At 49.7% G+C, this 23,908-nt stretch overlaps 9 protein-coding genes and 1 non-coding gene across 10 annotated transcripts; 6 read left to right on the top strand and 4 right to left on the bottom strand.

The window, feature by feature from the left end:
- Nucleotides 1–1,220: 1,220 nt before the first annotated feature.
- BDZ83DRAFT_577074 (Alpha/Beta hydrolase protein) lies at nucleotides 1,221–2,337 on the top strand (the record flags this gene model as incomplete). Its single annotated transcript, XM_060504982.1, has 2 exons — nucleotides 1,221–2,113; nucleotides 2,163–2,337. 2 exons carry the CDS (start codon nucleotides 1,221–1,223, stop codon nucleotides 2,335–2,337), a joined length of 1,068 nt encoding a protein of 355 aa, XP_060365251.1.
- Nucleotides 2,338–2,600: 263 nt separating this feature from the next.
- BDZ83DRAFT_577067 (carotenoid oxygenase) lies at nucleotides 2,601–4,384 on the bottom strand (the record flags this gene model as incomplete). The annotated part of the gene is made up of 5 exons (XM_060504980.1): nucleotides 2,601–2,651; nucleotides 2,715–2,869; nucleotides 2,931–3,297; nucleotides 3,351–3,820; nucleotides 3,889–4,384. The coding sequence occupies 5 exons, from the start codon at nucleotides 4,382–4,384 to the stop codon at nucleotides 2,601–2,603; spliced, it is 1,539 nt and encodes a 512-aa protein (XP_060365250.1).
- A 639-nt stretch (nucleotides 4,385–5,023) lies between these two features.
- On the top strand, nucleotides 5,024–6,099 carry BDZ83DRAFT_651577 (Alpha/Beta hydrolase protein; the record flags this gene model as incomplete). The annotated part of the gene is given in 3 exon segments (XM_060510460.1): nucleotides 5,024–5,126; nucleotides 5,177–5,460; nucleotides 5,476–6,099. 3 exon segments carry the CDS (start codon nucleotides 5,024–5,026, stop codon nucleotides 6,097–6,099), a joined length of 1,011 nt encoding a protein of 336 aa, XP_060365249.1.
- An 882-nt stretch (nucleotides 6,100–6,981) lies between these two features.
- BDZ83DRAFT_314849 (uncharacterized protein) lies at nucleotides 6,982–8,067 on the bottom strand. The gene is made up of 3 exons (XM_060502329.1): nucleotides 7,710–8,067; nucleotides 7,233–7,651; nucleotides 6,982–7,151 (listed from the first exon to the last, which is right to left on the bottom strand). The coding sequence occupies exons 1-3, from the start codon at nucleotides 7,963–7,965 to the stop codon at nucleotides 7,062–7,064; spliced, it is 765 nt and encodes a 254-aa protein (XP_060365248.1). The 5' UTR covers nucleotides 7,966–8,067; the 3' UTR covers nucleotides 6,982–7,061.
- Nucleotides 8,068–8,660: 593 nt separating this feature from the next.
- BDZ83DRAFT_620707 (cytochrome P450) lies at nucleotides 8,661–11,087 on the top strand. The gene is made up of 8 exons (XM_060508210.1): nucleotides 8,661–8,763; nucleotides 8,827–9,002; nucleotides 9,064–9,214; nucleotides 9,268–9,689; nucleotides 9,751–9,837; nucleotides 9,886–10,305; nucleotides 10,370–10,536; nucleotides 10,588–11,087. Exons 2-8 carry the CDS (start codon nucleotides 8,922–8,924, stop codon nucleotides 10,748–10,750), a joined length of 1,491 nt encoding a protein of 496 aa, XP_060365247.1. The 5' UTR covers nucleotides 8,661–8,763; nucleotides 8,827–8,921; the 3' UTR covers nucleotides 10,751–11,087.
- An 8-nt stretch (nucleotides 11,088–11,095) lies between these two features.
- On the bottom strand, nucleotides 11,096–12,720 carry BDZ83DRAFT_620704 (uncharacterized protein). Its single transcript, XM_060508209.1, has 4 exons — nucleotides 12,603–12,720; nucleotides 12,480–12,547; nucleotides 12,054–12,427; nucleotides 11,096–11,996 (listed from the first exon to the last, which is right to left on the bottom strand). The coding sequence occupies exons 2-4, from the start codon at nucleotides 12,483–12,485 to the stop codon at nucleotides 11,339–11,341; spliced, it is 1,038 nt and encodes a 345-aa protein (XP_060365246.1). The 5' UTR covers nucleotides 12,486–12,547; nucleotides 12,603–12,720; the 3' UTR covers nucleotides 11,096–11,338.
- Nucleotides 12,721–16,553: 3,833 nt separating this feature from the next.
- On the top strand, nucleotides 16,554–17,186 carry BDZ83DRAFT_651573 (uncharacterized protein; the record flags this gene model as incomplete). The annotated part of the gene is made up of 2 exons (XM_060510459.1): nucleotides 16,554–16,736; nucleotides 17,022–17,186. The coding sequence occupies 2 exons, from the start codon at nucleotides 16,554–16,556 to the stop codon at nucleotides 17,184–17,186; spliced, it is 348 nt and encodes a 115-aa protein (XP_060365245.1).
- An 815-nt stretch (nucleotides 17,187–18,001) lies between these two features.
- On the top strand, nucleotides 18,002–18,073 carry BDZ83DRAFT_t140. Its single transcript has one exon. It is a non-coding gene; the product is annotated as a tRNA-Arg (tRNA).
- A 259-nt stretch (nucleotides 18,074–18,332) lies between these two features.
- BDZ83DRAFT_577177 (uncharacterized protein) lies at nucleotides 18,333–18,914 on the bottom strand (the record flags this gene model as incomplete). Its single annotated transcript, XM_060504994.1, has 2 exons — nucleotides 18,333–18,498; nucleotides 18,559–18,914. 2 exons carry the CDS (start codon nucleotides 18,912–18,914, stop codon nucleotides 18,333–18,335), a joined length of 522 nt encoding a protein of 173 aa, XP_060365244.1.
- A 2,508-nt stretch (nucleotides 18,915–21,422) lies between these two features.
- On the top strand, nucleotides 21,423–23,888 carry BDZ83DRAFT_777708 (uncharacterized protein; the record flags this gene model as incomplete). The annotated part of the gene is made up of 10 exons (XM_060515487.1): nucleotides 21,423–21,816; nucleotides 21,898–22,010; nucleotides 22,077–22,152; nucleotides 22,219–22,287; nucleotides 22,347–22,592; nucleotides 22,686–22,819; nucleotides 22,874–22,992; nucleotides 23,052–23,248; nucleotides 23,335–23,567; nucleotides 23,633–23,888. 10 exons carry the CDS (start codon nucleotides 21,423–21,425, stop codon nucleotides 23,654–23,656), a joined length of 1,605 nt encoding a protein of 534 aa, XP_060365243.1. The 3' UTR covers nucleotides 23,657–23,888.
- Between the last annotated feature and the right edge of the window lie 20 nt (nucleotides 23,889–23,908).

Below are 23,908 nucleotides of genomic sequence, written 5' to 3'. Positions count from 1 at the left end.
CTTGCTACATATCTTTGTGGTACGGGCTTTGCTAACAACTCGTGGCTTTAGATACTCCTAGAGGTGTTGATCCGAGCATCTACAGGTCTCCCGTTGACTATCGATACGACTCTTCCATCTCTCCAATAGTCGGGCAGCCTGATTTGAGAATGGTTCGGTGGCATGGCCCAAGTTCTTGTCCATCATCCATACTGGCAGCACACCTATGAGTGGCCTAAAAGGACATAAAATGAAGTCATCCTATGCCGACCAGTAGTCTGCTCGATCGTCCGGTACTGCTGGACATAAAAGCCTCTACTAATCATTCCGTCTTCTTCTCCCGTCAACTTGCATGCCCTGAGGTGGTTGGCAATGACATATTTGCTTTCGGTCTAGTTACCCCTGCCTGTTAGATTCGGATTCTATCACTACACAAACCCCGCTCGGAGAAAGAAGTGGCAGAGAAATGTCTACCATCTGGTTGCCTGGTCATGAGAGACCAAGAAACAAAGGACTAGAGCAAGAGTCCAAGACCTGCATATACGTCCTCTGTTCTTTGGATCTACCTCTCTCTTAATCTCCGTTGATTACGGCAAATATCCCACAAGTGCATCACTCAGTACACCACCAAGCGGGCGATAAAACGGTCTAGGCGGCCGAGCTCAGCCTTATCCTAGATACCTTGGTACCCCGAATTGGACGTTGATAGCGACCTGGCGTATCGCAGAGTAGAAAGTTCAAGCTTCAGCGCTGCTTGGAGGTGTTTGTTTGCCTTGCTAGACACGGCTGTGGGGAAAGGCTTCCTTCACGGAGAACCCATACTCAACCTTTTGATGCCAAGGTTACGTGATGTTGCCGTCAGCACATGAGTGCGCTCAATCTTGACTCTCAGGGTACTCTTCTCTTTCGTCGGTACAGAAGTCTATCGTAATGTAAGGTTATCGGGGCTTCTGGCGTTGGTGATGGCTGCAGATAACGTAGGGAGCGGACGACATAAAATGCGGGGTCGGTCCGGCACCGGTCACGGGTCTCACGGCTTGAATCGGCTGACCCCTGCTTCCCCTCACATCGCCGGCGGCATATCATGACGAAAGAAAGATAAGACTGCTTTTGGTATGTGATCCTTATTGCTTTCACGGCGCTCTTGAACCTCAATACACCTCCCAAGTTTCTCTTTCTTTGAATTGAGGGGTACGGCTATTGACCCATTCCACTTTGAACCTCCTTCCTCCCAACCAAACATGTCTGACATCAAGAAGTACCAGCTTGGAGACTTCACTCTTCAAAGTGGTGGTTCGTTGCCAGGAGCATGGATCGCATACAAGACATTTGGCGACCCATTCCTTCCAGCGGTTGTCTATCCTACCTGGTACTCCGGCGCTATTGCGGACAACGAATGGCTAGTGGGAGGCGACAAAACCTTGAATCCGACTGACTATTTTATCGTCATTCCGGCCCTGTTCGGCAACGGACAGTCCATCAGCCCTTCTAACTCAGACATCAATCCATTTCCCGATGTATCTTTCTTCGATAATGTGAAGGCTCAATACGAATTGGTTACCAAGGAACTCAGGATCACCCATCTCAGAGCCGTCCTGGGATGGTCTATGGGCGCGGCTCAATCTTTCCAATGGGCGACGCAATATCCCGACTTCTTGGATATTGCAGTCCCATTTTGTGGCGCCGCGAAGTGCGCCCTACATAATCAAGTTTTCTTGGAAGGCGTCAAGTCGGCGCTTCTCGCGGCAAAGAAGACTAGCTCAGCCGGCAGCACTCTAGGACGCATTGCATCAACCGAGAACAAGTCTGCCCGGGTCTGGTCAGGCGAGGAGAAGAACGTTGGTCTGAAAGCTTTTGGCCGTGGGTACGCCGGATGGGGCTTTTCCCAAGCATTTTACCGACATGAGCTGCACAAGAAGTTTTACGGAGCCAAGGATCTCGAGGACTTCATGCAATCGTTTTGGGAGAAGTGGGCTCTTAGCAAGGACCCGGAGAATTTGCTTGTCATGATTCACACGTGGCAAAGTGCCGATGTCAGCAATCAAGAGCCATATCATGGCGACTTCAAGAAGGCCATGGCGAGCATCAAGGCCAAGACTTTGGTGCTGCCCTCCAAGACTGACCTCTACTTCCCGTAAGAATCTTGCCCTAAATACCGCCAAAATTAATATTAACAGTCACAGACCCGAGGACTCTGAATATGAGGTCGAGTGTATGAGTGAAGGTGTCGGTGAACTGGCTGTCTACCCTTCCATTTGGGGCCATTGGGCTGGAGGACCCCCGGGGAACTATGAAGATGTCAAGTGGCTAGACGACAAGTTGAAGAACATCTTCGCTACAGCGCCAAAGAGGGGGTAGAGAGGTCTAGGAGTCGAGTGCGAAACATTGAAGGCATGGCTTTATAACGAAATTGTTTCTTTTCGCTAATAGCAATAGTTTCTTTGTGCGCTTTGGCAGGAAAGAAGACACCGACTCATCCTAAGTCCTGTGGCAGCGTGCTAATTCAACTAGTGATCAATGAGACGCAAGAGACAGACATATGTTACTTTCAGCACTGGGATGACTTTCAGATAGTCGCTTTCCAAGATCTCTACACAGTAGACTTTCCTGTCATCTTCACCTTACTTTCGTAAGGCTGGCTGAACGGTTATACCCTCAAACTTCTGCCGAATCTCTGTGGTTACGCCAGACATATCACAGAGATCTTTATCATGCAACAAATCCGAACACGGTACCCAGCTTCCATGTATACCATTACGTAGCCGAAAAGGGAGTTCAATGATTGCTACGGGACCTGATGCAAGGTCTTTGGCGTCGAGAATCAAAATGCAGGACAGTCTGACATCTCGTCTGTTCGCGATGGTTACAAGGAAGCCGTCTCCTTCCGCAGCTATGGACACATTAGTAAACCCCTCGCCCGCGTGATTCGTATTGCTGAATGAAAGACTCACCCTCTGGGGACCTTGGTAAGAATGCTACCTCATGCAGAGAAGTATGTTCTCCGGCAGACCAGTGAGTGTACTTCCCGGTGTTGATATCTGCAGCTGCAATGGTGTTGTAGGTCCCACCTACAGGGCTGTACTTGGCCTTTGGATCGTGAACGCATAGGAACAGTTTGCTGTAGGCTTTGGTTGCGAATCTTTCATCAACCTTGGGCATTTCACCATCGAGGGCGACTAGCTCGGTCGGCTCAACTTGGAAGCTTGTTGCGTTGGGATCGAGCTTCCAGCGCACATAGCTACTAGCAGGTTGTCCTACCGCTGCTTTGCCGCTCGGGTGAGAAAATGGGTCCTCGCCTTGTGGGCCAAAGAACCAAAACTATTGCACGAGTTAAAGGACGTTTTTGAGAGACGGCCATACGGAACACACACCTTGTTGTGGTGGGTAAGTGGCGCGTCGAGATAAACACATCCGTCTTCGCCTTCGAAAGCGTTTCCGGTGTGCCCGTAAAAAGTGTTCTCGAAGTTGAACCACCGAACATCTTCAGATTTAGGATTTCGCCGTGGCAGAAGACCGAAGGTCAGGGGCTTGTCCTCAGCCCATGCGAAATGCTTCGATCCCTGCTGCAGTATCTCAACTGGCTGTGTCTCGAGTGGAATAAGCACGAAGACGATCCAATTTTTGGTCGCTGCCATATCGTGCATCATTCCCACATAAGGCGTCTTGATCCAACATTCTTCAAGCTTCTTCCCATTCTCATCGAAGAGATAGTATGCCACATCGTTTGTCGCATCACCTTTAGCTTCATATCCCATAGTGATTAACTCTCCGTTGTCGGGATCAACTTTTGGATGCGCAGTGAAGGTTGGAGCTGAATACTGCCCATGAAAGTCATACAGCCCTTCAAATTTGAATTAGTTGCACGTAGTGAACAGGTATGCAGCGACCAGTTGGGTCGTTAAAACCTACCTCTGGTCTCCAGTGAGTCAGGATCCATGGCATATGGCCTTGAGTCTTCTTTCAACGCCAGCAGCTGATTTTCGAAATACACAATATGCGTATTCGCAGTCGAGTGAACCTCATGCTTCACTCTCGGGTCATCTGAGTAGCGGTTTCGATATTTGCCAAAGACTGACTGCCTCGCTGCCCTCTCTATGTTGAACTTGGCAGTGCGCACATACTTCTGCTTGAAGTCGGCGTGGCCGTTCCTGATCCGAACTGCATCTATGGCGCCATCCCCGTTAATGAAAACATCGTCTTCGTAAAGAGGGGCCCAGGACCAGTCGGGCATGCAACGGTAGTATGTTCCGTCGATCTCTTGCGGGATTGAGCCGCGGACGATGCAATTGTAGACTTCTGCTTCGAAACGGCAAGGTGCTTCTGGCCCATCAAAGAATGGTGTTGAAGGGAAGTTCGTCTCCTGCTGTGCTTTAAGGGACTTCAAACACTCAGAAAGGTCAGGCATTTTGCGATCTGGATTTGCTCCACCGTTGGGGTTGCCCGAGAAATTCGTCCGTCTTTCGGTGGATACTTATACTACCGGACGACTTATTCGGGTGGCCCGGCATCATTACAACAAACGTCTTCGGGTGTACTACTCTACTTCTGGTAACCAAAACCGACTACGGGTAGTTGTAAATGAAACACCATGATCGGCATCAAAAAGTGCAGTAATCGATCCCCAGGCCTTTCCTCCTTGACGCTCTGAACTCTGTATTATCTGCCGAACACCGACGCTGTCACACTTTCCAACGGCGACCGCTGTGCGGAGATGGCGGGGGCGGAGACCGAGGCGGGATTGAACTGCCGGTCGACCAGGGATGCCAGGTTAAGTACAGAGGTTCTCTGATTGGTGGTCTAGGACGGAGACTGCCTTCAAGGTTTCGGTTTTGGCAGTGCGTTCGGTCGATATGATGACCGGGTAGAAAGGGGAACTGTATATATCAGGGGTATTGAACTTGATACAAGATGGTCTTTGACGATAGTAAACATTCAACAACTACAGCAAATTCCAGTCGCGAATTCGCAGGGTTACTATCCTTGAACTATATGCAAAACACACGACGAAGTCCAAACCAATCCTAAAAGCCGACCGACAGTGGTCATGACTTCCAGCAAAGACTACGTTTTCAAGGAGGTTGGCGAAACGCTGATTCAGACAACGGCTTACTGGAAGACCACAAATAGCGAGGAGCCAAAGGGGCTTGGTGAGTTCCGAGTCGATCGTGTCGACTGCTGTATGACTGAATGTTCCCAGCTCTGGCTTTTCATGGAGGAGGTTTTGTGATAGGATCCAGGCACTCGTTGCCAGAGGTTGAAGTTGGCTATCTTGCCGATGCAAACTTCATTGTCGTATCAGCCGACTATCGACTTTGCCCACAGGTTGCCTTACGCGAAGTGATCGAAGATGCTATCGACGTTTTCTCTTGGTGCAAGACAGAGTTTCCGGCGAAGTTCGAAGCGGACACTGGCTTGAGGATCAACGCACGAAAGACTGTGGTTTTCGGCCAGTCTGCCGGGGCACTGTTAGCTTTACACTTAGTGAGTAACTGATAGTTTCTATCCCCGTCTGATGACCAAAACTCAACATCTTGTGAACAGGGCGCTCTGGAGGAACCCCCCCGGGCAATTCTTGATTTTTACGGCGTCAAGTACGTCAGTGATGAATTCTGGCACATGCCATTGCCTGCTTTAGCTGCAATTCCGACATTGCCTCAGGCGTTAACCGACAAGATTTTTGATGAGCCAGTCATGACGACCACTGCCATATCCTTAGAAAAGGCAGCTGCGTCTCAAGATGTGGTCATAAAGAGGGGCATGCCAGCACCCGATCTATCAGTTCCCAGAAACGCCTGGCTATTCACAGCATTGAGAGACGGAACACAGATGAAGACCATCGTCAAGGATGACGACCTCGACTGCGTCGACCCTGTCAGGGGGTTTCACCCAAAATTCCCCCCAACTTTCTTTGTGCATGGAGACACGGATGGTTTGATTCCCAGTGCCTTCAGCGAAAGGGCCTGCAGGGAGCTGAGCGACATGGGAGTGAAGGCGCGTATTTCTTTGATTCCAGGCCAATCTCACGGTTTTGATGCTGGCCTAGGTGTGGATGACCCCGGATGGCCGCAGGTGCGCGATGCGTTGGACTTTCTTATCTTCTATGGAAACAAAGTCATCTGAGGTGCACGCATCTTACTAGAGATTGAAATCGAAATTAGACTCAGAGAACCCTAGCTGTTCCCACAAGTCCAAATCGGGTAATCCTGTTTCGAAAGGGATGATACTGCTGTCAGATGTTGTCGTTTCCGGCCTTGGAGAAGTTAGAAAGTAATTAGGAATCCAAGCTATAGAACTCACTGGTGATTCTCAATGTCTTCGAGCACTTTATCAAAACACTGAACGGCAAAAGCGTGTAATCTGTCCGGAAACATTCGAAGTAAGTTCCTCATCTTTACCACCTTATCTCGCAGATCAACAGACGCTGGATTCTTGATGATTCTGATTAGAAGCACCAGTCCACAGGTTACTGTATGGTACGAATCAAACCAGAGGTGGTTGGTAAGGACATCCCTTTCGTGCATCTCGACAAGTGTTGCAATAGTCTTATCGTTGCTCTCTTCGCAGATGTTCATTCGATGGTCGGCTTCGAACCCTGAAAAAGTAGCATTAAACAGGTACGATTGAGTCAATAAGACGACGATGCACTGGTATCTCAACCGTAAGTACAATGTGGCGCGCAACAATGATGGTGGGATTGCTGCTGCATGTATGGTCAGATGCTGAGGCAGGCTCTCCCACCAACCGTAGAGATCTTGAATTAATTGGTCGATATCATTGCCATTATCGTGACGCTTCTCGGAGTTGCACTGAAGAGTACGAGAAAGAAGCCGTGTAAGGCGTGCTGAGGCGAAGGCATACATGGGCGGCATATTTGGGGCTCCGATGAGGTTCTGTAATGCGATGTTAGTTGAAGATCGCACTTCATCGGCATGTGCTGGATTACATCTGATGGCGAATCGATATCGCTCAGATCCACAGTGATTCCTAACGATCTCCCTAGAACACTGGTGAACCACTGGTCCAAGTCGCATAAAGACCACCAAAGCTTGGTTTTCTGTTCCGCCCAAAGGGGACTTTCGTCATCAGTCGTTACGTGCAACCCTAGTGACTGGGCAATTCTGATGGCGCTGCCGAGAACGACCCAAGAAGTGTTCCGCTGGTTTTTCTTTAGCCTGTACAAAGCCTAAGTTCAGTGAGCTGCATTAGCCGAGCTCTTGATCAGTGAAACAGGGAAGAGCAGTTTTGTTACCGACCATGACAATGATAGCCTGGATACTCTCAATACTCCCCTCCTCGATGACACTCTCCATCTTCTTTGACGCAAGCTCAAAATGGTGTGGATCGTCGTCAATGAGAGCAACGATGAGCTGAATCATAGCTTGAGTTGACACACTTACGTCTACGTTTCCGTGGGCTCTAAGTATTGTATCAAAAAGCCTTTCTGGGCCGAGGACGTAAAACACGCAGTTGATGAAGCGAAGAAAGACCACGCTGCATCTTTCGCATGTCTTCCTGTCGGGAAGTGCTGCATCCGGTTTATTCGACAGCGGCTCGCCTTCACGCAAGTCAAAGGTGCCACTGGGTTGCAGCGCCGCGAGCCGAGGAAAGCTTCGTGTGATGCACAGGCTGACTTTGGACTGAAGGACCGCGTAGCTCGAGACACCGTTGAATCCTGGTGGACGACAAGTCAACTAGAGCTTCTCATCAGACCCAATCGCCCGCTTACTCACTTCGCTGGCGTGTTGCATCTGAAATGAACGAGCCCTCTGACAAAGGCGATACCGAGTCCTTGGCAGTGACACTTGGTAGTAAGTGACCGCCACCACCCGGTAAGCATGACGAAGTATTCGCAGGTGGCCCTTGCTGTGCAAGTTCTGTGGGAAGTTCAGGCTCTTGTGGTGCCACCTGAAGCGTGCTGACGAAAGTGCGCAGGCCGTCAATGCCTAATGGGATACCAGGGGCATAGTGCCGGACAATGGCGGCCATCAGTTCGAATTGCTCCTTCGAAGTGTGATAGTAGGGCCGGATGCTGGCTTCATCAGTGACAACGCAATTTAATCCGAGCCGCTCACACCGGTGACAGGATCGGGATGTCGGTTTGTCGCACTCTTGTAGTCAGTACGCGACTCAGTCATTGACGTAGCTCCAATTCTCACTCTGATCTTGCGCCGTCTGCAATTGACGCAGCTAGATGGCAGCCGACCGGCTCGGCGCGTTGTTGTACTCATGCTGGCAACGACGGAATCATGTTGAAGGAGGCAAGTTTACGATTGAGATGGCTCCAATTGCCCGGCGAGCAAGTCATCGTCTCCAGGCCACATCGACGCGAAGTCAGGAAAGAACTCTAGAGTCAAGAACACAGTCACATTCACAGGCAACACTTGAACGCCGTGGGATCCGTGCTAGCCTGTGGTCCTGGCGTTGTAACTGTGATAGCAAGGACCATTGGGGATGCTGTTAGGCACGGAACATTGGAATATGCCGGCTAGGTCAGAATTCCTTCAAACTAGGTGATTATAAAGTTCATCGTTTGAGAAAAAGCTTCACGTCCTCTATGCCTCATGTTCCCCAACGTGATGATTTTAAAACACCATAAGTGATTGGGAAGCTGCATGGTGACGGGAGAAGGATAATAGGGCGCAAACAGCATTGGGCAGAGGTAGACCCCACAGCGGTCACCGCTCTCCGTGCCATGCCGCGTTCTTTGAGTTCGGCAGTCGAGAGCGGTCCCCGCGCTAGACCGCGGATCCTCGATCCTTGTACTCAGGTGCCATTGGCGATGTGGTAAGTACTCCGTCTGGTCTACGAGGAAAAGAGAGACTAATAAGGAGAAATTATAAATCACAGTATCACGGGGAAGAGAACATGTTGTCTCTTTATTGCCACTCTTCGAGCCGTCGCCCAGGACTCAACGGACCAACAAACACAAGTCCGAATGAACCATGGAGACTCAGAAAGCAACGGCTAGCTGGCACGATCCCAGCCTCCAAGTCGCTGCCGTCATCCTTACAATCATATGTTTCGTATGTTAAACCACGCATGAGGACATCTACAAAACAATGCATTCAAGGCTCACTCTAGTAGCTTACCATCCCTCTCACTTACAATGTGCTCTTCCATCCTCTGGCTCGAGTCCCGGGGCCTTTCTTGGCCAAATTGAACGACTTTTGGCACGCATACCAGCTATACACAGACATGAGACATGAAACGCTCTGTAAACTCCATGATCAATACGGTAATCACTATAATCTATTGCTCTCAGTGATTTTGGCTAACTTAGATGGCTAGGTCCTTTGGTGCGTCTGGGCCCGAGCACGATCTCCGTGAACACTACGGAAGGTTATCAGAAGGTTTACTCGGCGACATCACCAATCGACAAATCGCCATTCTACCAGAGCTTCACCCCAGGCTTTCAAAGTAGTTTCTCTTCGATAGGTGCTGCGTACAAAGAGAAGAAGTCCATCCTCTCTCAAGCATTTTCTCAGAAGAAGCTAGACGCTATGGAACCAGCATTTATGGGGCATATTTGGAAGCTTTGCGAGGTGATGAAAAGTCAAGGCAAGGTGAACTTGGATGATTGTTTATCAGCGTTGACGATTGACATCTTATCGGACGTTTGTTTTGGCGAAACGTTTGACTTGCTTCGCAACCCTACAGAGAAGGCGAAGGTCAGCGATGGTTTAGTGCAAGCGGCAAAGTTTGTCTCATTGGTACGAGTAATCGCCTTCAACTATTTCGATGCTTTAAGCATTTTGACTGAGAGATTTTCAGGAGGGTACTCTTTGGAGATGGCCTTTGTTGCAGCGCATGATTCGAAAGCTCTCATACAGCTCTACGACTCGAGGCTATCCAGCAAAGGTGAGTTTAACTTCTGTCTCAAGCAGCATCTGAGACTGAAATGGCCAGATGGCCATTGGCGCCATGATCAAACAGAGACAGAATCCCTCCGGCAGGCAAGACATCTTTAATTACCTCCTTACGGCCAAAAGTCCTACCACCGACACGCCCTTTCCCGATCGCGAGCTGTTCGGCGAAGCGATCGTCATGTTTGTGGCAGGGTCTGATACCACATCTACAGCGCTTTTGACAATATTGTGGCATTTGTTGGCCCATAGAGATGCATACGACAAGCTGGCCTTGGAGGTCAGATCTATAGTCACGACGCACGATGAGTTGAGCTACCACAAGATTCAGCACCTGCCATATCTAAGAGCTGTGATAGAGGAAGGATTGAGAATCTTCCCACCAAATGCGGGTTTCATTCCGAGGCAGGTCCTCCAATCCGATGGTGCTTTCGTTCTCCACGGCATACCTCTGCCAGTGGGAGTAAGTTGATATTATCGTCCACCCCAACCTCAAGAGTGCGGACATTGACGTCATCCCTTCTCAGACGGAAATTGGCGTTGCAAACATGGCGATGCATAGAAACCCAATCTATTTTGAACGACCTAACGACTTCATGCCAGAACGCTGGATCGGCGACGGGCAGTCCGCGGTAAAGGACAAATCTGCTTTCTCTCCCTTCTCCAGAGGCCCGAGAGCATGTCTTGGAAGAACGTAAGGGATCCCAATTCGCCTTTTAACAGACCATGGTTGACTTTGAACCAGAATGGCCTACATGGAGATGTCTCTAGCTTTGGCAGCAATATTCTTGGAGATGGACATGGAATTTGAGGATTCCGATCTTGAGGCAAGGCAGGGTTACACAGCGACAGATTCTTTTGTTCTCGTGAGACCAAAAGCTAACATCATCATAACACCTCGCCGTTGAGAGGACGCAGTCGATCTAAGAGGTATATGGGTCTCTCCTCTGGTGGCAAGCAGTCGCTCTGTTGCTATCTTAGCAGAGCGGCAGAGGCTGAAGAAGCTGCTACTAGAAGAAACCTCGGGCCATTAATCATGGTCACAAGGACATGGAGTAGAGACCGATCGGGTCCCAATTTGTGGTTGCAAAGACGGGAGTTATTTAGGCTAAAGGTGTTAATCATTCACCCCTGCTACTTTGATCACGGGCATCCGGCAAGGTCCAGGATGCCCTCAAAAAGGGATGATCGACATTGCTGATGGACTAAGATCCCACGCACAAGAGACTTCAATAGTCACCGAGTATAGCAATGGAGAGAAAAATCTGGGATTGTAGAATAGAATGGCCTTGTGATAGTAATTATAAGAATATCTTGCCAAAAGCCCGAGCCAATATCCGACATCAGCCGCCCATGTTGAATAATAAAGAAAATGGTATCTAGTAAGTAAAGAGTGATATCTCCAACGCCAACGTAATCTCTGGGCTTAACAGGCCGTCTCTGAATGGTTCAAAGTTTCTCCTTATCAATGCATCACTATTTGTAGAGCAGCTGGCTTATGAGAATCCCCTTGCCTCAACTTTCTGTGAAGAGACCTGCACAATATCACACTTGACCTCGATCGGCGCTCCTGGCTGCAGCTCGATCTCGTCATCAGAGACTCTCCTTCCCGCTTCGATTCTTGTTTCGACTATGGCGTGGTGATTTGGTCTATACCCGCCCAATTCGATAGACTCCTGTTGCCGTAATGGAGACGGCATCTTATCGGTCTGACTGGTGAAATCCGGGCTGTCTCTGGAAGCTCGGATGGGCAGCCCTGCCTCGCGGCTCGCATCAGAATGGCTCAAATCGTAGCTGGCGATGCCATAGAGATCAGCCTTGCTATCCGCTGAGCCAGTTCGACGTTTCGAGTAGCGGGCAGAGTAGTGGTTCGGGTTGCCAAGTGTCCCGCCAAGCTCGGGATCGCGGTGGCGTGAGGTACTTTCGGTGTTTTCAGAATAGTCTCCGTTCTTGTGGTATTTCGAGGATTTCGCAATACGGCTCGAGAGGGCGGGAATAAACCGAGATACCAAAGGTCGGAACGTCGGGAGGCAAGCGCAAACGAGGCCACAGCAGAGTTCGCCGATGGACCAGCCGGCGGTCTCGACATTTTGCCAAGTGAAGTCTTCTTCGAGCTTGAGGAATCGGATTCGAATGAATGATATGGTACATGTGCTGTCGAGTTATCAGTCAGAGCCCGAGATGGCCATGTAATCATGGGGCGAGACATACAAAAAGCCCAGGCAGAAGATTCCAAGCAGGACATATTTCTGGCCTCGTGCTAAATTTAGTCGGTGAATGACCGGAAGCGGCAGCACGAATACAATGATGTCGGTGATGATGTTGCCTGCCGCGTTGATGTACCACTGTGGGTAGTTCGGGATGCATTTGCCATCGATGGTCTTGTCCCAGAATGCCGGGATAGGGGTACAGATGAAGATCTCGACAAGGATCTGCGAAATGCTCCATGCGCCGACAATTACCATCGCCGCAATAAAGACCTTCTTCATCTTTTGGACAGCCAGGACTCGGTAGTATTGGAAGAGAAATGTCATCTTGATACCAGCCAGAGCTGCATTGTAGAATACAATGGTGACGTAGAATGTCTTCGAAGTGTTAACAGATGTGCGGAGTGAATCGTACAAGATATTAACTGACCCTCATGTAGTCTTGAATTTGTTCCGAAGTAAGAAAGTAAACATGGTGACCGAGACCATTTCTGGTGTCTTCAAGCTGTTAGACACCATCGAATGTAGTCGTAGATATATATGTATGACTTACTCAGTGCGACAGCCAAGCCACATCCAAGAACCAACAGCTATGGAAGTATGATCAGAATCAGGGTAAATGGATGGATAAGGCTTTCCAAAACTTACAAAAGCAAAGACAGATGCCCAATCATCCATACCAAATTGCCGTATCACGAATATTCTGGTGTACACTCGTATTGATACAGCCAGGAAGGCAACTGAAAGCACAAAGCTCGTGACGCCGACGACGATGGGCACCCGCGAATCGTCCGGGCTCATTCCTGGAGGGACCTCCATGCTGCCTGCAAATTCCCCTTGAACGACGCTGACAGCTATGCTTGGCTGATAGTGGGATCAAGAAGCATTGGTAGTCGTAGTCCACGAGTACTGGCACGTGGCAATGCGCTTTTTCGTTCCTTTCGACGGCGGCTGATGATGGGGATAGTTGTGGGACGTCGGACGATGAAAAGCATGGGAATCTAAACGCCGAGGGATGCTGTCTTTGTATATTGACGAAAGCTTGGCTATGCCAGCCTCGACTGGTCTTAGATCGAGGGGGCACCTTTGCGCGGGTGTGGCTCGAGAAAGGGGTAGAACATAGAGAGGGTGTGAGACATCGAGGAGCAGGAGCCGCCCGCAAAGACTGCTACACTAGCACGCCTCGCACGCTCGAGGGACCCTCAGGATTTTGATATTCCGTGTCTCATATGGCTTAGACGTGGAGACCACTGTGGGATCGACGAATCTATTTCCAAGGATATTGTCGATTGCCTTTGGGCAGAAAGAACGCAATGCAGGAGCCGTGCGCGCGGTAGACTGCTCGGAAGACAGGAAGACAGCTGGGCAGAACTAGCACAACGGTCGCGGCTTCTTCTCTGATGACACCCTTTGTGCAGTTTCGTACACCTGCATGACGACCTAACGAGTTGGCAAATGGGGAGTGACACCTTGTTTACTAGCGGAAAAGCCGTAGCGCGTAAGCTATGCCGGGACGGCTCCGCGTGTCGTTATGAAGGTTTAGACGAACTAACGGCCCTTCGATTCGTCATGTTAGACTGCACCCGGAAGGTGGGAAATAGGAGAGGAGGGTGGCAGGCAGTGGACAGTCTGCGGTGTTGGAGGTCTGCCAGCCTAGCGACGCAACGTTATTCTCGACGCGCAGATGACGGCAATCTCCCGGCTTTGCTGGTACGCTGGCACGCTGACGGCGCATGGATTTGGCGGCACTACATTCCTCTTGTCGCGGGCCAAGGCGGCAGGCATTCTGGGATTTCTGCCATTTTGGAGACGCCGCGATTCAGCTGCCATTGATAGAGAGACTTGCAGTGTCTCAGACCACCCCCTGGCATGTGCAAATATGGAGCTGGGGACTTGGGAGTCGGCCCCGAGTTGGAGTCGATGTCTATGTGTCAAAGAGATAGCCCAATGGTGATCGGCTGGACAGGGTGGTAGGCTCGAACCCCGGGTATCCAAAGTCGTATACCGTCCCTGCTAGCCCGGAAGAGGGACCGGGGTAACTCCTGTCCGCTTCTCGGTGAAAGAGGAGACTATCGCGGGGATTTATGTCGCCAGGGTCGCGGCTGACTCGCATTTGAGAGGTATTGGCGGTTGTTGGCGCAATTGCCAGGCATCGGCGATCGCTGCTGACGGGCAGGAAAACGAAATTGGGCATCAAATAGACTGCGAAGCCTTCTGCCGGGACGAAGACAGATATTGAATAAAGCCATGGACGAATGACCTTGACTGAATCATCTGTTCATCTGATCGGCAGACTGACTTTGGCTTCCAGAATCGGGTGAAACAGAGACAGTTCAAAGGTCCCTTTTCGTAAGACCAGGCTGATCATGGATGGATACTCAACCCTCTTGCGTAACAGTATGCCGTGAGCGACTCGCCTACGGAAATCACCTGAAAAGATGAAAATTATGGCCGGATCTCTTTTCAACTTTCTCGCTCTCGCACGAAAGAGGTAGTATTTTAGGACCTTGGACGTCTCAGCCGCGCTCTCACCGGTATCGATTACTCACTACGGAGTATGGGAGGGCAGATTCGTTATTGCAACTCAACCAAGCAAATTCGGCGACGGCGGCCGAGCCGGTGAGAGAGGGGGGGGGGTCCACCCAAGTTCCTTGTTCTTCGCTCTCGTCGTCGAATCCAGCCTTTCCAGCTTGGCGTTGAAGGACCCTGGCACGCCTGGCAAGTCTGGCAGCCTCTTCGAAGCGTGGATCTGGTAAATCATGCCACTCCATGAATCGCATTGGTCAGAACCTGGCAGACGAGGGTCTGAGCGTAACCACGCCGTCGGAGGGACGAGCCGGGGGGAAACGGGCAACGAATACTCTGCAACGCCTCTCGACTTGATTTGGACGACCGTCAATACAAAGGCCCGTTTGGCTCCGACGTTTGGCCCGACGATGGCGTGTCTTGCCACGCATCGTTTGTTCTCTTCGTACCATATTCAAGCCACAGCTGCGGCAACGAGAATTAAACTTCAGCCCATTGCCATTGGATGAGCCAGTGGCGTTCCCCGCGAAGTGAAGGATCAGCGGCTTTATTGGCGGACAAGGTGGGATATGGAGAATCTGCTGAGAAGTTTGACAGGTGCATCCTTCTGCACTGCAGAGCACGGTCCTGGTGTCAAGCATGCCACCCGAAGTCCAATACAGATAGACGATGGGTATGCTCAAAGAAGAAGCCTACCGGGAGCATCAGCATGGCTATCCGGACGAATTATAGATGGGAGAGATTTCGAGAGACACCCGGAGACCGGAACTAGCCCCGCTCATCGCAGGGACTATAGAAAAGGGCGTCACGTCAGCCCGTGACATGGTTAATAAGTTCATTGTAAAGCCCATTGAAGCATTTGTCCCACTATAGGCTCCTCAAGGACAGCCCCCTTTCCCTTCGCCGCCGCCAGTCATAACATAAAGTGACATGCCAGTAGGGAGGTCCGAGAGCTCATCATCACTGCGATCCTACACGCCTATTTCACAAGAACGAGTAAGATATTCTATCGAAGCATGCAACACGACATCGACTTCGATCTTGCAACTTTGCAATTGGGCTTTGTCGGTGCGCAATGTCCACCAGAAAAGGTTCGTCTCGCGAGATCTACTGGCTCATGAAAGTTGGAAGGGGTCAAAGCCAAACTCCATCCGGACTTCGTTTACCAGACTTTAGCGCCAAGGGTCTGCTTAGAACGTGTTTTTTGGAGACACGCGGGGCAGTACAGGGTGTTGAAGATCGCCGCATGAGGATGCCTGCATTCTGACGGCTCCGTCAGCGCTGAAGAATAATGACAAACCGTCAAACGCGGTCCGGATCCGAGCCGGCCTTTGCGGCTCGATGGACGTTTCTTAATGATGTGAGACGTTCGAATAGGTTGCAACAGTCGTCCGACACACGCCCGGAAGCAATTTGGGTCGAGCTCCGCAAGTTCAGGCGATGTTTTGGGTGAATGAATCGCATCCCAAAATTGTGGGTGTGTTTGTTCCCTGTGACACCTTTGTCCGTTAGGGGGGCATCTCCAGGAACCCATGGTCCATGTGCGATGCAAGAGCTGTAGCAGCTGTCGAAGGTGTTTCTGCATCATCACCTGCACATCCAACTTGGCTAACTTGGCAGGGGAGGGACTGAATCGTTCATCTGCTCAGTTAATCCACGTGCTGCTGCTGTGGTGCGTGGAGGATGCATGGAAAAGTTCCACCGAGTAAGGTAGAGTAAGCTTACATGAGAGGGATCCAGGAACAGAATGCTTATCCTGTGGATTCATGCAGTTGCGAAACGTGCTTCCTTCGCGCGAGATGCGTTTGTGCCTTGTTTTCGTTCCTCCTCGACACCTCCACTTTGCCCCTTCAACATGATTCCAAGCGAATAGTGGCTATCGCGGTGCAACGCCTACGGTAGATGAGGGGATGAAGCAGCATCGTGCTGGTCCTATCAGTCATCATTCTCGCCATATTGTGCACACCCTCGTATTGAAATGAGCGGAGACAATGAAGATTCCGAGTCTCCGATGAGTTGCGCAATCGCGCCAAAGAATCCAAGACTCAAAGTGAATAAGCCTGATCTTCTCCAATGCTTCTGTGGTGCTGCCTGCCATTCTTCTGCTCTCAGATGCTGGGATACCCCAAAGAGCCTCGAAATGAGCCCAAGACGGCAGTGCGTAAGGCTTCGGTAGAGCATCGGCCACCTGTAGTCATCCTCGGCAATCGTCTCTCTGGGTGCCAATGCATTATTTATCAATTCATCAATGTTCCCTTTCATCGTGTTGATCGTCACCGCGCAAATCCCGCTGGCATCTGAGCCGATTGTAACGATCGTTGGCAAGCTTCACTGAGGCCCGCGCATAGAGTTCATCTCTCCGATCCGGAATCCCGCGGGTATGTATCTTCTTGGCCGATGTGACGCTCAACGGCGTGAAGGGGAGGCTCACGGACTGTACGGCCAGTCTCTGTTGCTGCCTGTCCGTGATAACGTTTACAGGCAACCTGCTCCGTGGGCAGGCTCCGGGCAGTACGGCAGCTGTATTGTTACATGTTCTCGCGCTTATGAGAATTCAAAGAAATACGAAGGTGTCACAACAATCAATGACTCGTTGATGTCCCGAGACTAGGTAAACGTCTCCAGAGAGGGGAAGCGCGGAAACACCATCTTTTTTTGAGGATACAGCAGACTCCCTGGGGATGAACAAGGAATATTCGCTTATTCCTCGCTGAATTCCACCGCGCGAGCCAGAATAGCCCGCCGAAACCCCTGGCACGTCCGCCTGGTGTGTCACTCGTCATCCATTGCGGGTCGATCCAACGGGCGCTGCGCCGGTGACAGGCCCTGTGTAGTGGAGTAGAAGGGTCCGGTTCCTGGAGCGTGAGGGGAACAGGGCACGGCGAAGCCATAAAGATCGATTCGGCTTGTCAAGACGGTCAGACTGTTGTTCCTGATCCTCATGTCTTTGTTAGCCAGAATCCAATCGCATCAAGAATTTAATCTGCTATCATCGTGGAGGATCAGCATGCCTGTTAATTTACCCCCATGATGAGCTGTCCCACGCAACTGGTAAACTTTAGTCTTCGTCAGGTGATCACCCTCTCCAAATCTTTGGGAGACTAGGGTTGAACTATGCAATCAATCGCAGAAATCATCGCACATTCAGGGAGGAGTACGAATATCAAAACGGAACCGACTATCTCTTATAGTTTTGCATCTTCTCGTTCATATACGGAGAGTAAGACTCCAACTCCTCTTGCCCTATTGAAAAGTGAGTGAAGCATGCTATGAGGGATTACGTATTCACATTACTACAGACCCGCCCAGCTCCGTTGCGACCCATTCTAATGCAGCAAATCGTACCCGACTCTTGAATCTTGGACCATGATTTCCACAACGTTTGCTGATGGAATCAACCATTCGCAAGGCAGATCTTGTAGTTCTGGCTGGCTGGCCAAATGGTAAGGCGTCGGACTCCTAATCCGAAGATTCTGGGTTCGAGTCCCAGGTTGGTCGTTCATGATGTACTCCCAGCAGCATGATTTTTTTGCTGCACAAGCTCATCTTATGGTAGACCGCCATCTTGTTTTGTCCGTGTGCTTCTTCTTTCCTTCTGTGACTTGATGGGTGTAAGCTGTGGCCATCTGTGTGCTGAGGTTCTTGTTGAAAATACATTTTCTCCGGATCTTTACGTGGCCAAGGCTTTTACTTTTTGCCCGACTCCCGCAGTATCATCAAGTTTATTAATTTCTTTTGTAGAACCACAGCCCAGACATTACTGAGCAACAAAACTGCCGAGGTAGTCGGCCTTTCCAACCGGAACACCCTTGGATCTCAAAATTGCGTATCCTGCATTCAAGTGGAAGAAGAAGTTTGGAACTCCATGGCTCAAAGCTGCCTCCTTCGCGGTAACCTTCAACGTCTTGCCACCAAAGATAGGCCTTAGATGATGTTAGATATCTCTTCTATATTCTGTCTCAATTCATGTGACAAGCACTTACAAGTCAACTTGCGAGTCAGCCTTGGCGTTGACAGTCGCCGCATCGACCTTACTCAGGAGGTCCAGAGCATCCTTGATGCGTTTGTGGAGATCCGCGATAGTCTTCTCCGTGTTCTCGTACGGCTCCAACTCAACACCAGTCAGACGGCTGATATTTGTCTTGACAGTCTTTGTCGCATTCTGGACCTGGAATGTGAGGGGGAGTTGGTCCTCAACAAGACGAGCCTCTGGGTAAGTGTTGACATCCACGTTGTTGGCCTTGGCGTGCTCCTCAGCCTTTGTCAGGATGTGATCAAAGGTCTTGAGGCCCTTGGTGAAAGTGGGAATGACTGCGTCGTAGACGGTGACTGATGCCATTGTTGCGGTGTTGAGATGAGGGGAAATTGAGGAGAAGACCGGAAGTTTCGGGGAGTAGAGCGGCAGATTTTCATAAGAGTTGATAGAGTTTAATTGTCTGTGTGGCCGGCTTCGAAACATTCACCATGAAACGAATTCTAAGGCCGTCTTATATAATTATGTAGATCAACAAAACGGTACATTACTGATTGGTAAGTTGTACAGTAGGATTGCGTGCTTGGTAAGCCCTCTCATCAGTGCACCTGCAAGCCAATCTCCCAACAAGCGGTCACCGCCAGGAACACATCTGATCTAACGCAGATCCCATGCCTTTTGGTTGGGTTCCTGATGTCGCGATGGTCCGGGGATGAGGGGCCTTCCCTGGGCTTTGCCTGTTACGGGCATTTGTTCTGCGGTTTTCACCATCCTGGTGGAACGTCACGTTATCGGTTCTCAGATGGCGTCATCAGCCTCTTCTCCCAACCCCACGATATCGCTACGCGGGCAGCGTTGGATGGATCAATATGAACAATAGCATGATTCTAAACTGATTGACAATAGCTTTCCCCAATCACGTCGAATCGTTCCGGGCAGAGGAAGTATAGATGCTGAGACTCCTGGTCCGAAGTCGGATTGAATCCCCAATGCCACGAAACCAGCGATGGCGAATACCATTGGATAACAGGAACACCGGGCCTTGCAAAAGCTCATGAAATGGGATAGATGCGGCTGCATTCAACTGCAGCTTACTTCTTATCTAGTCTCGAGAGCAAATCACTGGCTCATACATATTGTGTGGTTCGCTGTGACAAGATCCTCCTTGAAGAAATGGCCGCAATCAATATTGTTCTATGTGCTTGGCTTCCCCTAGGTCGTAATAGCACTATTATTCCGAATCATTTGTACCTTCAAAGTTTGAAGACTTTGACGTCACAGACCTCGAACACTCATTGCAATGCACAATCATCAAACTCAGGAGAAGTGAAAGTTTTCACTTCGATATGGGTATTATCTCGTTAATACTGGCACCTAGTCACCATCCGACCCCTCTTTTACAGTAATATTCACGTAGGCAACACTGAATAAAAGTACAAGTTCTGAAGTGCACTCAACTCGCAGTGTGGTTATCATTCTTTCGCATCCTCTAGCTTCTAAACTCTACCGTGTACCTACCCTATGGCACATTACCTGGAGTCGGCGAATTGGTACTATCAGACTCAAAAGCTCATGCTCAAATCCACGAGCTCTTAATAAGTGCTACGATTCAGCTATTCTGAGTTTGTTGAGAAGAAGGATTACATATAAAGACGACATTTCAGTTGTGGCTTGAAGATCAACCCCGAAAGATGTGTGCGTTAGAGACAGCAGACTAGAAGTACGTTCTGGCTCTTTCTTCCCGGTCCAAGTGATATTCTCTCGCGAATTAATTCGATTGGACCCAGAAACCGAATGACTTTCTGTGAACTCTATCTAGCATGGGAAGACTTTAGAAAGGTAAGATTCGAAGTACATTAAGTCTAAGACGTGGACCATTCCACAATCAAGTTCAGCTCCGTACATCTAAATACCAATCTGTACATGTCGGAAATGTGACGACTTATTCATAGAAACTCTTAGGGTCTGTGAAACCATCAAAACATGGGAGATCTCACTATATGCCTAGAAAATTACAAGAGATGTCTTGCATCGATGCTTCTTTTCCCCATTTGTTACTTGATTATAACCACCAGATTGCGCCGCACACGCGCATCGGGCCATGGATGTAAAGAGGCAAGTGAAGACTATGGTGAGGAGATAGCGGGCTTCCGACAGCCACAAACAACGTATGGTTATCCAAGATTGGACTATCCCGCGGAGAATAGCCGGATGTGTCTATGACGAGTGCTAAAGAAGGTGATGGTCCCACGTACCCTACGGCAGCCATGTTTAGTCTCGTGGGGGGTTGGCTAACATCTGCCGAACTTACCCCTCATCTGAAATCGTTCACCCAAACACCAGCCTTGCCAAACCTACCAAACATGGAGATGCGCGGGTTACACTATTATTTCGGCTTTAAATCCGGCATGGCGGTCATGTCGGATTGCCGTGAGCCGTGGGTAGTGTGTCGACGAACCCCAATGTTGCTGCAGTTGGCATTTCTCCCTTCAACCACGACAGACCTAAATTTCATGAGTAGGCAACGGCAAGCTCACACAACGTGTGACTTTCGTCGGAAGCACGATACTAGTAGATAATTCAAAGAAGGTATTTGATAGAGACTTGAACCCCTTCGATCATTCATCATGATCCAGAACGATGGTGTGTCGCATTGCACAACCAACGGCAACTCCCTGGGAGAACTGCAGTGAGTCTAGCTCTGTGTCCTCTCACTAAACTATCGCAAGAAACATGCTTATAAAAACTCGTGACAGGGAAGAAGTAGATTACTCATGGGCGGCTCCTCTTCTTGAGCGGACCATTGACGCTGATCGCAAAGTCCGGGTCATCTGCGTTGGCGCGGGGTTCAGTGGCATTGGGGCATCAATCCACATGCGGGAGCATATACGAGACGTTGACTTCCAGATTTACGAAGCTGCAGACGATGTCGGCGGAGTGTGGCATCACAATCGATACGCAGGTGCCGCCTGCGATATCCCAGCTCACAGCTATCAGTACTCCTTTTGCCAGAACACCCAGTGGTCGGAATTCTATGCGCCTGGTCCAGAGATCCACAGATACTTGAAGAGAGTTGTCGACCACTACAAGTTGCAAAGCCTTATCAAGCTGCGTCACAGAGTCGTTGGAGCCGAGTGGTCCCAGGATCGCGGAAAATGGTCTGTCAGAGTGTTAGATCTCGACAAGAATGAGGAGAAAGTAGATGAGGCAGACTACTTCTTGTACGCCACTGGTCTTTTGTCAAAACCCAAGTGGCCGACGATTGCGGGTAAGCTCACATCTCACAACTAAGATTCTTTAGACAATGCCCATCAGGGCAGGCACGACTGTCCTAACAAATAGTGTACAGGCCGAGAACGATACAGGGGCATTTTGCATCATTCTGCAAATTGGGATGCTGCCAAGGAGGAAGCTCAAGAAGGATTCTCATGGAAAGACAAGAGAGTTGCTGTGATTGGTGTAGTAAGTCGCAAAAGCAGTCCTGATAGACAGCTCTTCATTCTTTCTAACCGTATTGCGTCTGTGTAGGGGTCTAGTGCGATTCAGATCATGCCACAAATGCAGAGGAAAGCAAAACATGTTACAAACTTTATAAGGAGTCGCAGTAAGTAAACCGATATTCTTCCGCAAGGTAATGTTGACAATTTACTTACCAAACAATCATTACCAGCTTGGATCTCGTCTACATTTGCCTCGGCCTTTCTTGAACGCCTCAATGAAGGTGCAGGAGCTAGTAACCGTAAGTTGGTCCCTTCTGAGATCCAGAAACTCGAGCCCTTTGATGCTGAAGTCACCCAGATGCGTTCTCTCCCGAAGAAAGGAAAAGCTTTACAAACGAAGAGTTCTACTCTCAGTTTCGTCGAGAGTTGGAGCGAGGCCTCAACGCCGTACACAAGATCACCGAACAGGGTCAACCATTGCAGCTGGAAGCTCGACAAATTATAGAGGAAAAGATGCTGGAGAAGCTTGCATCCAAACCTGAGATTGCTGAGAAGCTTATACCCGACTTCCCAGTTGCCTGCAAACGCCTCACGCCGGGGCCGGGTACGCTCCCCAAGATCTCATTGACACAATCCCTTCAATCACCTTAGAGTGAACAAGCATAGAAGTTGGCTAACATGAGACGACTTTTTCCAGGTTACCTCGAGAGTCTGACAGCAGACAATGTTGAGTTCTGTTCTCAAGAGCTAGCATCGTTCACTGAGAAAGGTCTGGTGACAGCAGATGGCCGCGAACTTGAATTTGACGCAATTATTTGCGCTACTGGCTTTGTGAGTTACATTCGCTATTCAATGCCTCATCTCAGGATTAACACACGTAAACAGGACGTCTCTGCTGTACCCAGCTTCCCGATCTATGGCTCAAACAACATCAATTTGCAAGATATGTGGGCCAAAGATGTCAAACAGTACTTGGCTGTCTGCGTTCCTCAGATGCCTAACTTGTACGCAATTATCGAGCGTTCGATTTCCTTAATGTTACATACGCTTATCTGTTTGGCAGCTTTCCAATTCTAAGCGCTCAGTCTGGCGTTGGATCAGGGTCCTTGCTCATTCTGATGGAGCAACAAATTGCCTACGCCACCAAGTGCATCCAAAAGTGCATCCGAGAAGGCTACAAGAGCATTGTAGTAAAGGAAGATGCTGTCGAATCATTTCTTCAGTACACAGACAACTACTTTGACAGAACTGTGTATTCAGGTGAGCCGTTTGCTACCGAGCTTTCTTTCACGACTCGGCTGCCGGAAAGGAGACTAACACCATCTACTATGGTTCTCACAATTCAGGCAACTGCAAATCGTGGTACAAGAACGGAGCTTCTGGAAAGGCCAAGATCCGAACCCTGTGGCCTGGGTCTTGTCTACACGGGTACACCGCGCTGCGTCACCCTCGATGGGAAGATTTTGAATACGAGAGGGCCGAAGACTATGATCATCGAATGGCATGGCTTGGTAACGGAGATGTCCGACCAGATCTTGATCGTGTGTTCTATTTGGACGAAATTTGGGCGATGCACAAGGTTTGTTCACAACAGGTTTTGACACATTTACCACCCCGTTCCTTTACTAACTATGACGATGGTAGGATCATCCAATGTTCAATGATTGAAGATTTGGGTAGGCACACTATGCGGGGACTCACCCGCATATGCCCGCATCTAGGCATGTGTCAAATAGAGTAGAGTTTGCCGATGGACTTAAGGTTGTTTCATGACAGGTTCCAGGACAAACATGGAGACAGAGAAACTTCCGGGGAAACACGAATATGTGTTAATTACCTAGGGCAGGAAAGTTTTGTCTGCGGCTCCGTTCATACACGGACGTTCTTGAACTCCACGGGATTCATTATGCCGCTCAGGGA

The sequence above is a fragment of the Colletotrichum acutatum genome (assembly GCF_030867785.1).
Source record: "Colletotrichum acutatum strain CBS 112980 chromosome Unknown BDZ83scaffold_44, whole genome shotgun sequence".
NCBI lineage: Eukaryota > Fungi > Ascomycota > Sordariomycetes > Glomerellales > Glomerellaceae > Colletotrichum > Colletotrichum acutatum.
This window is presented reverse-complemented; position numbering and strand designations above follow the sequence as displayed.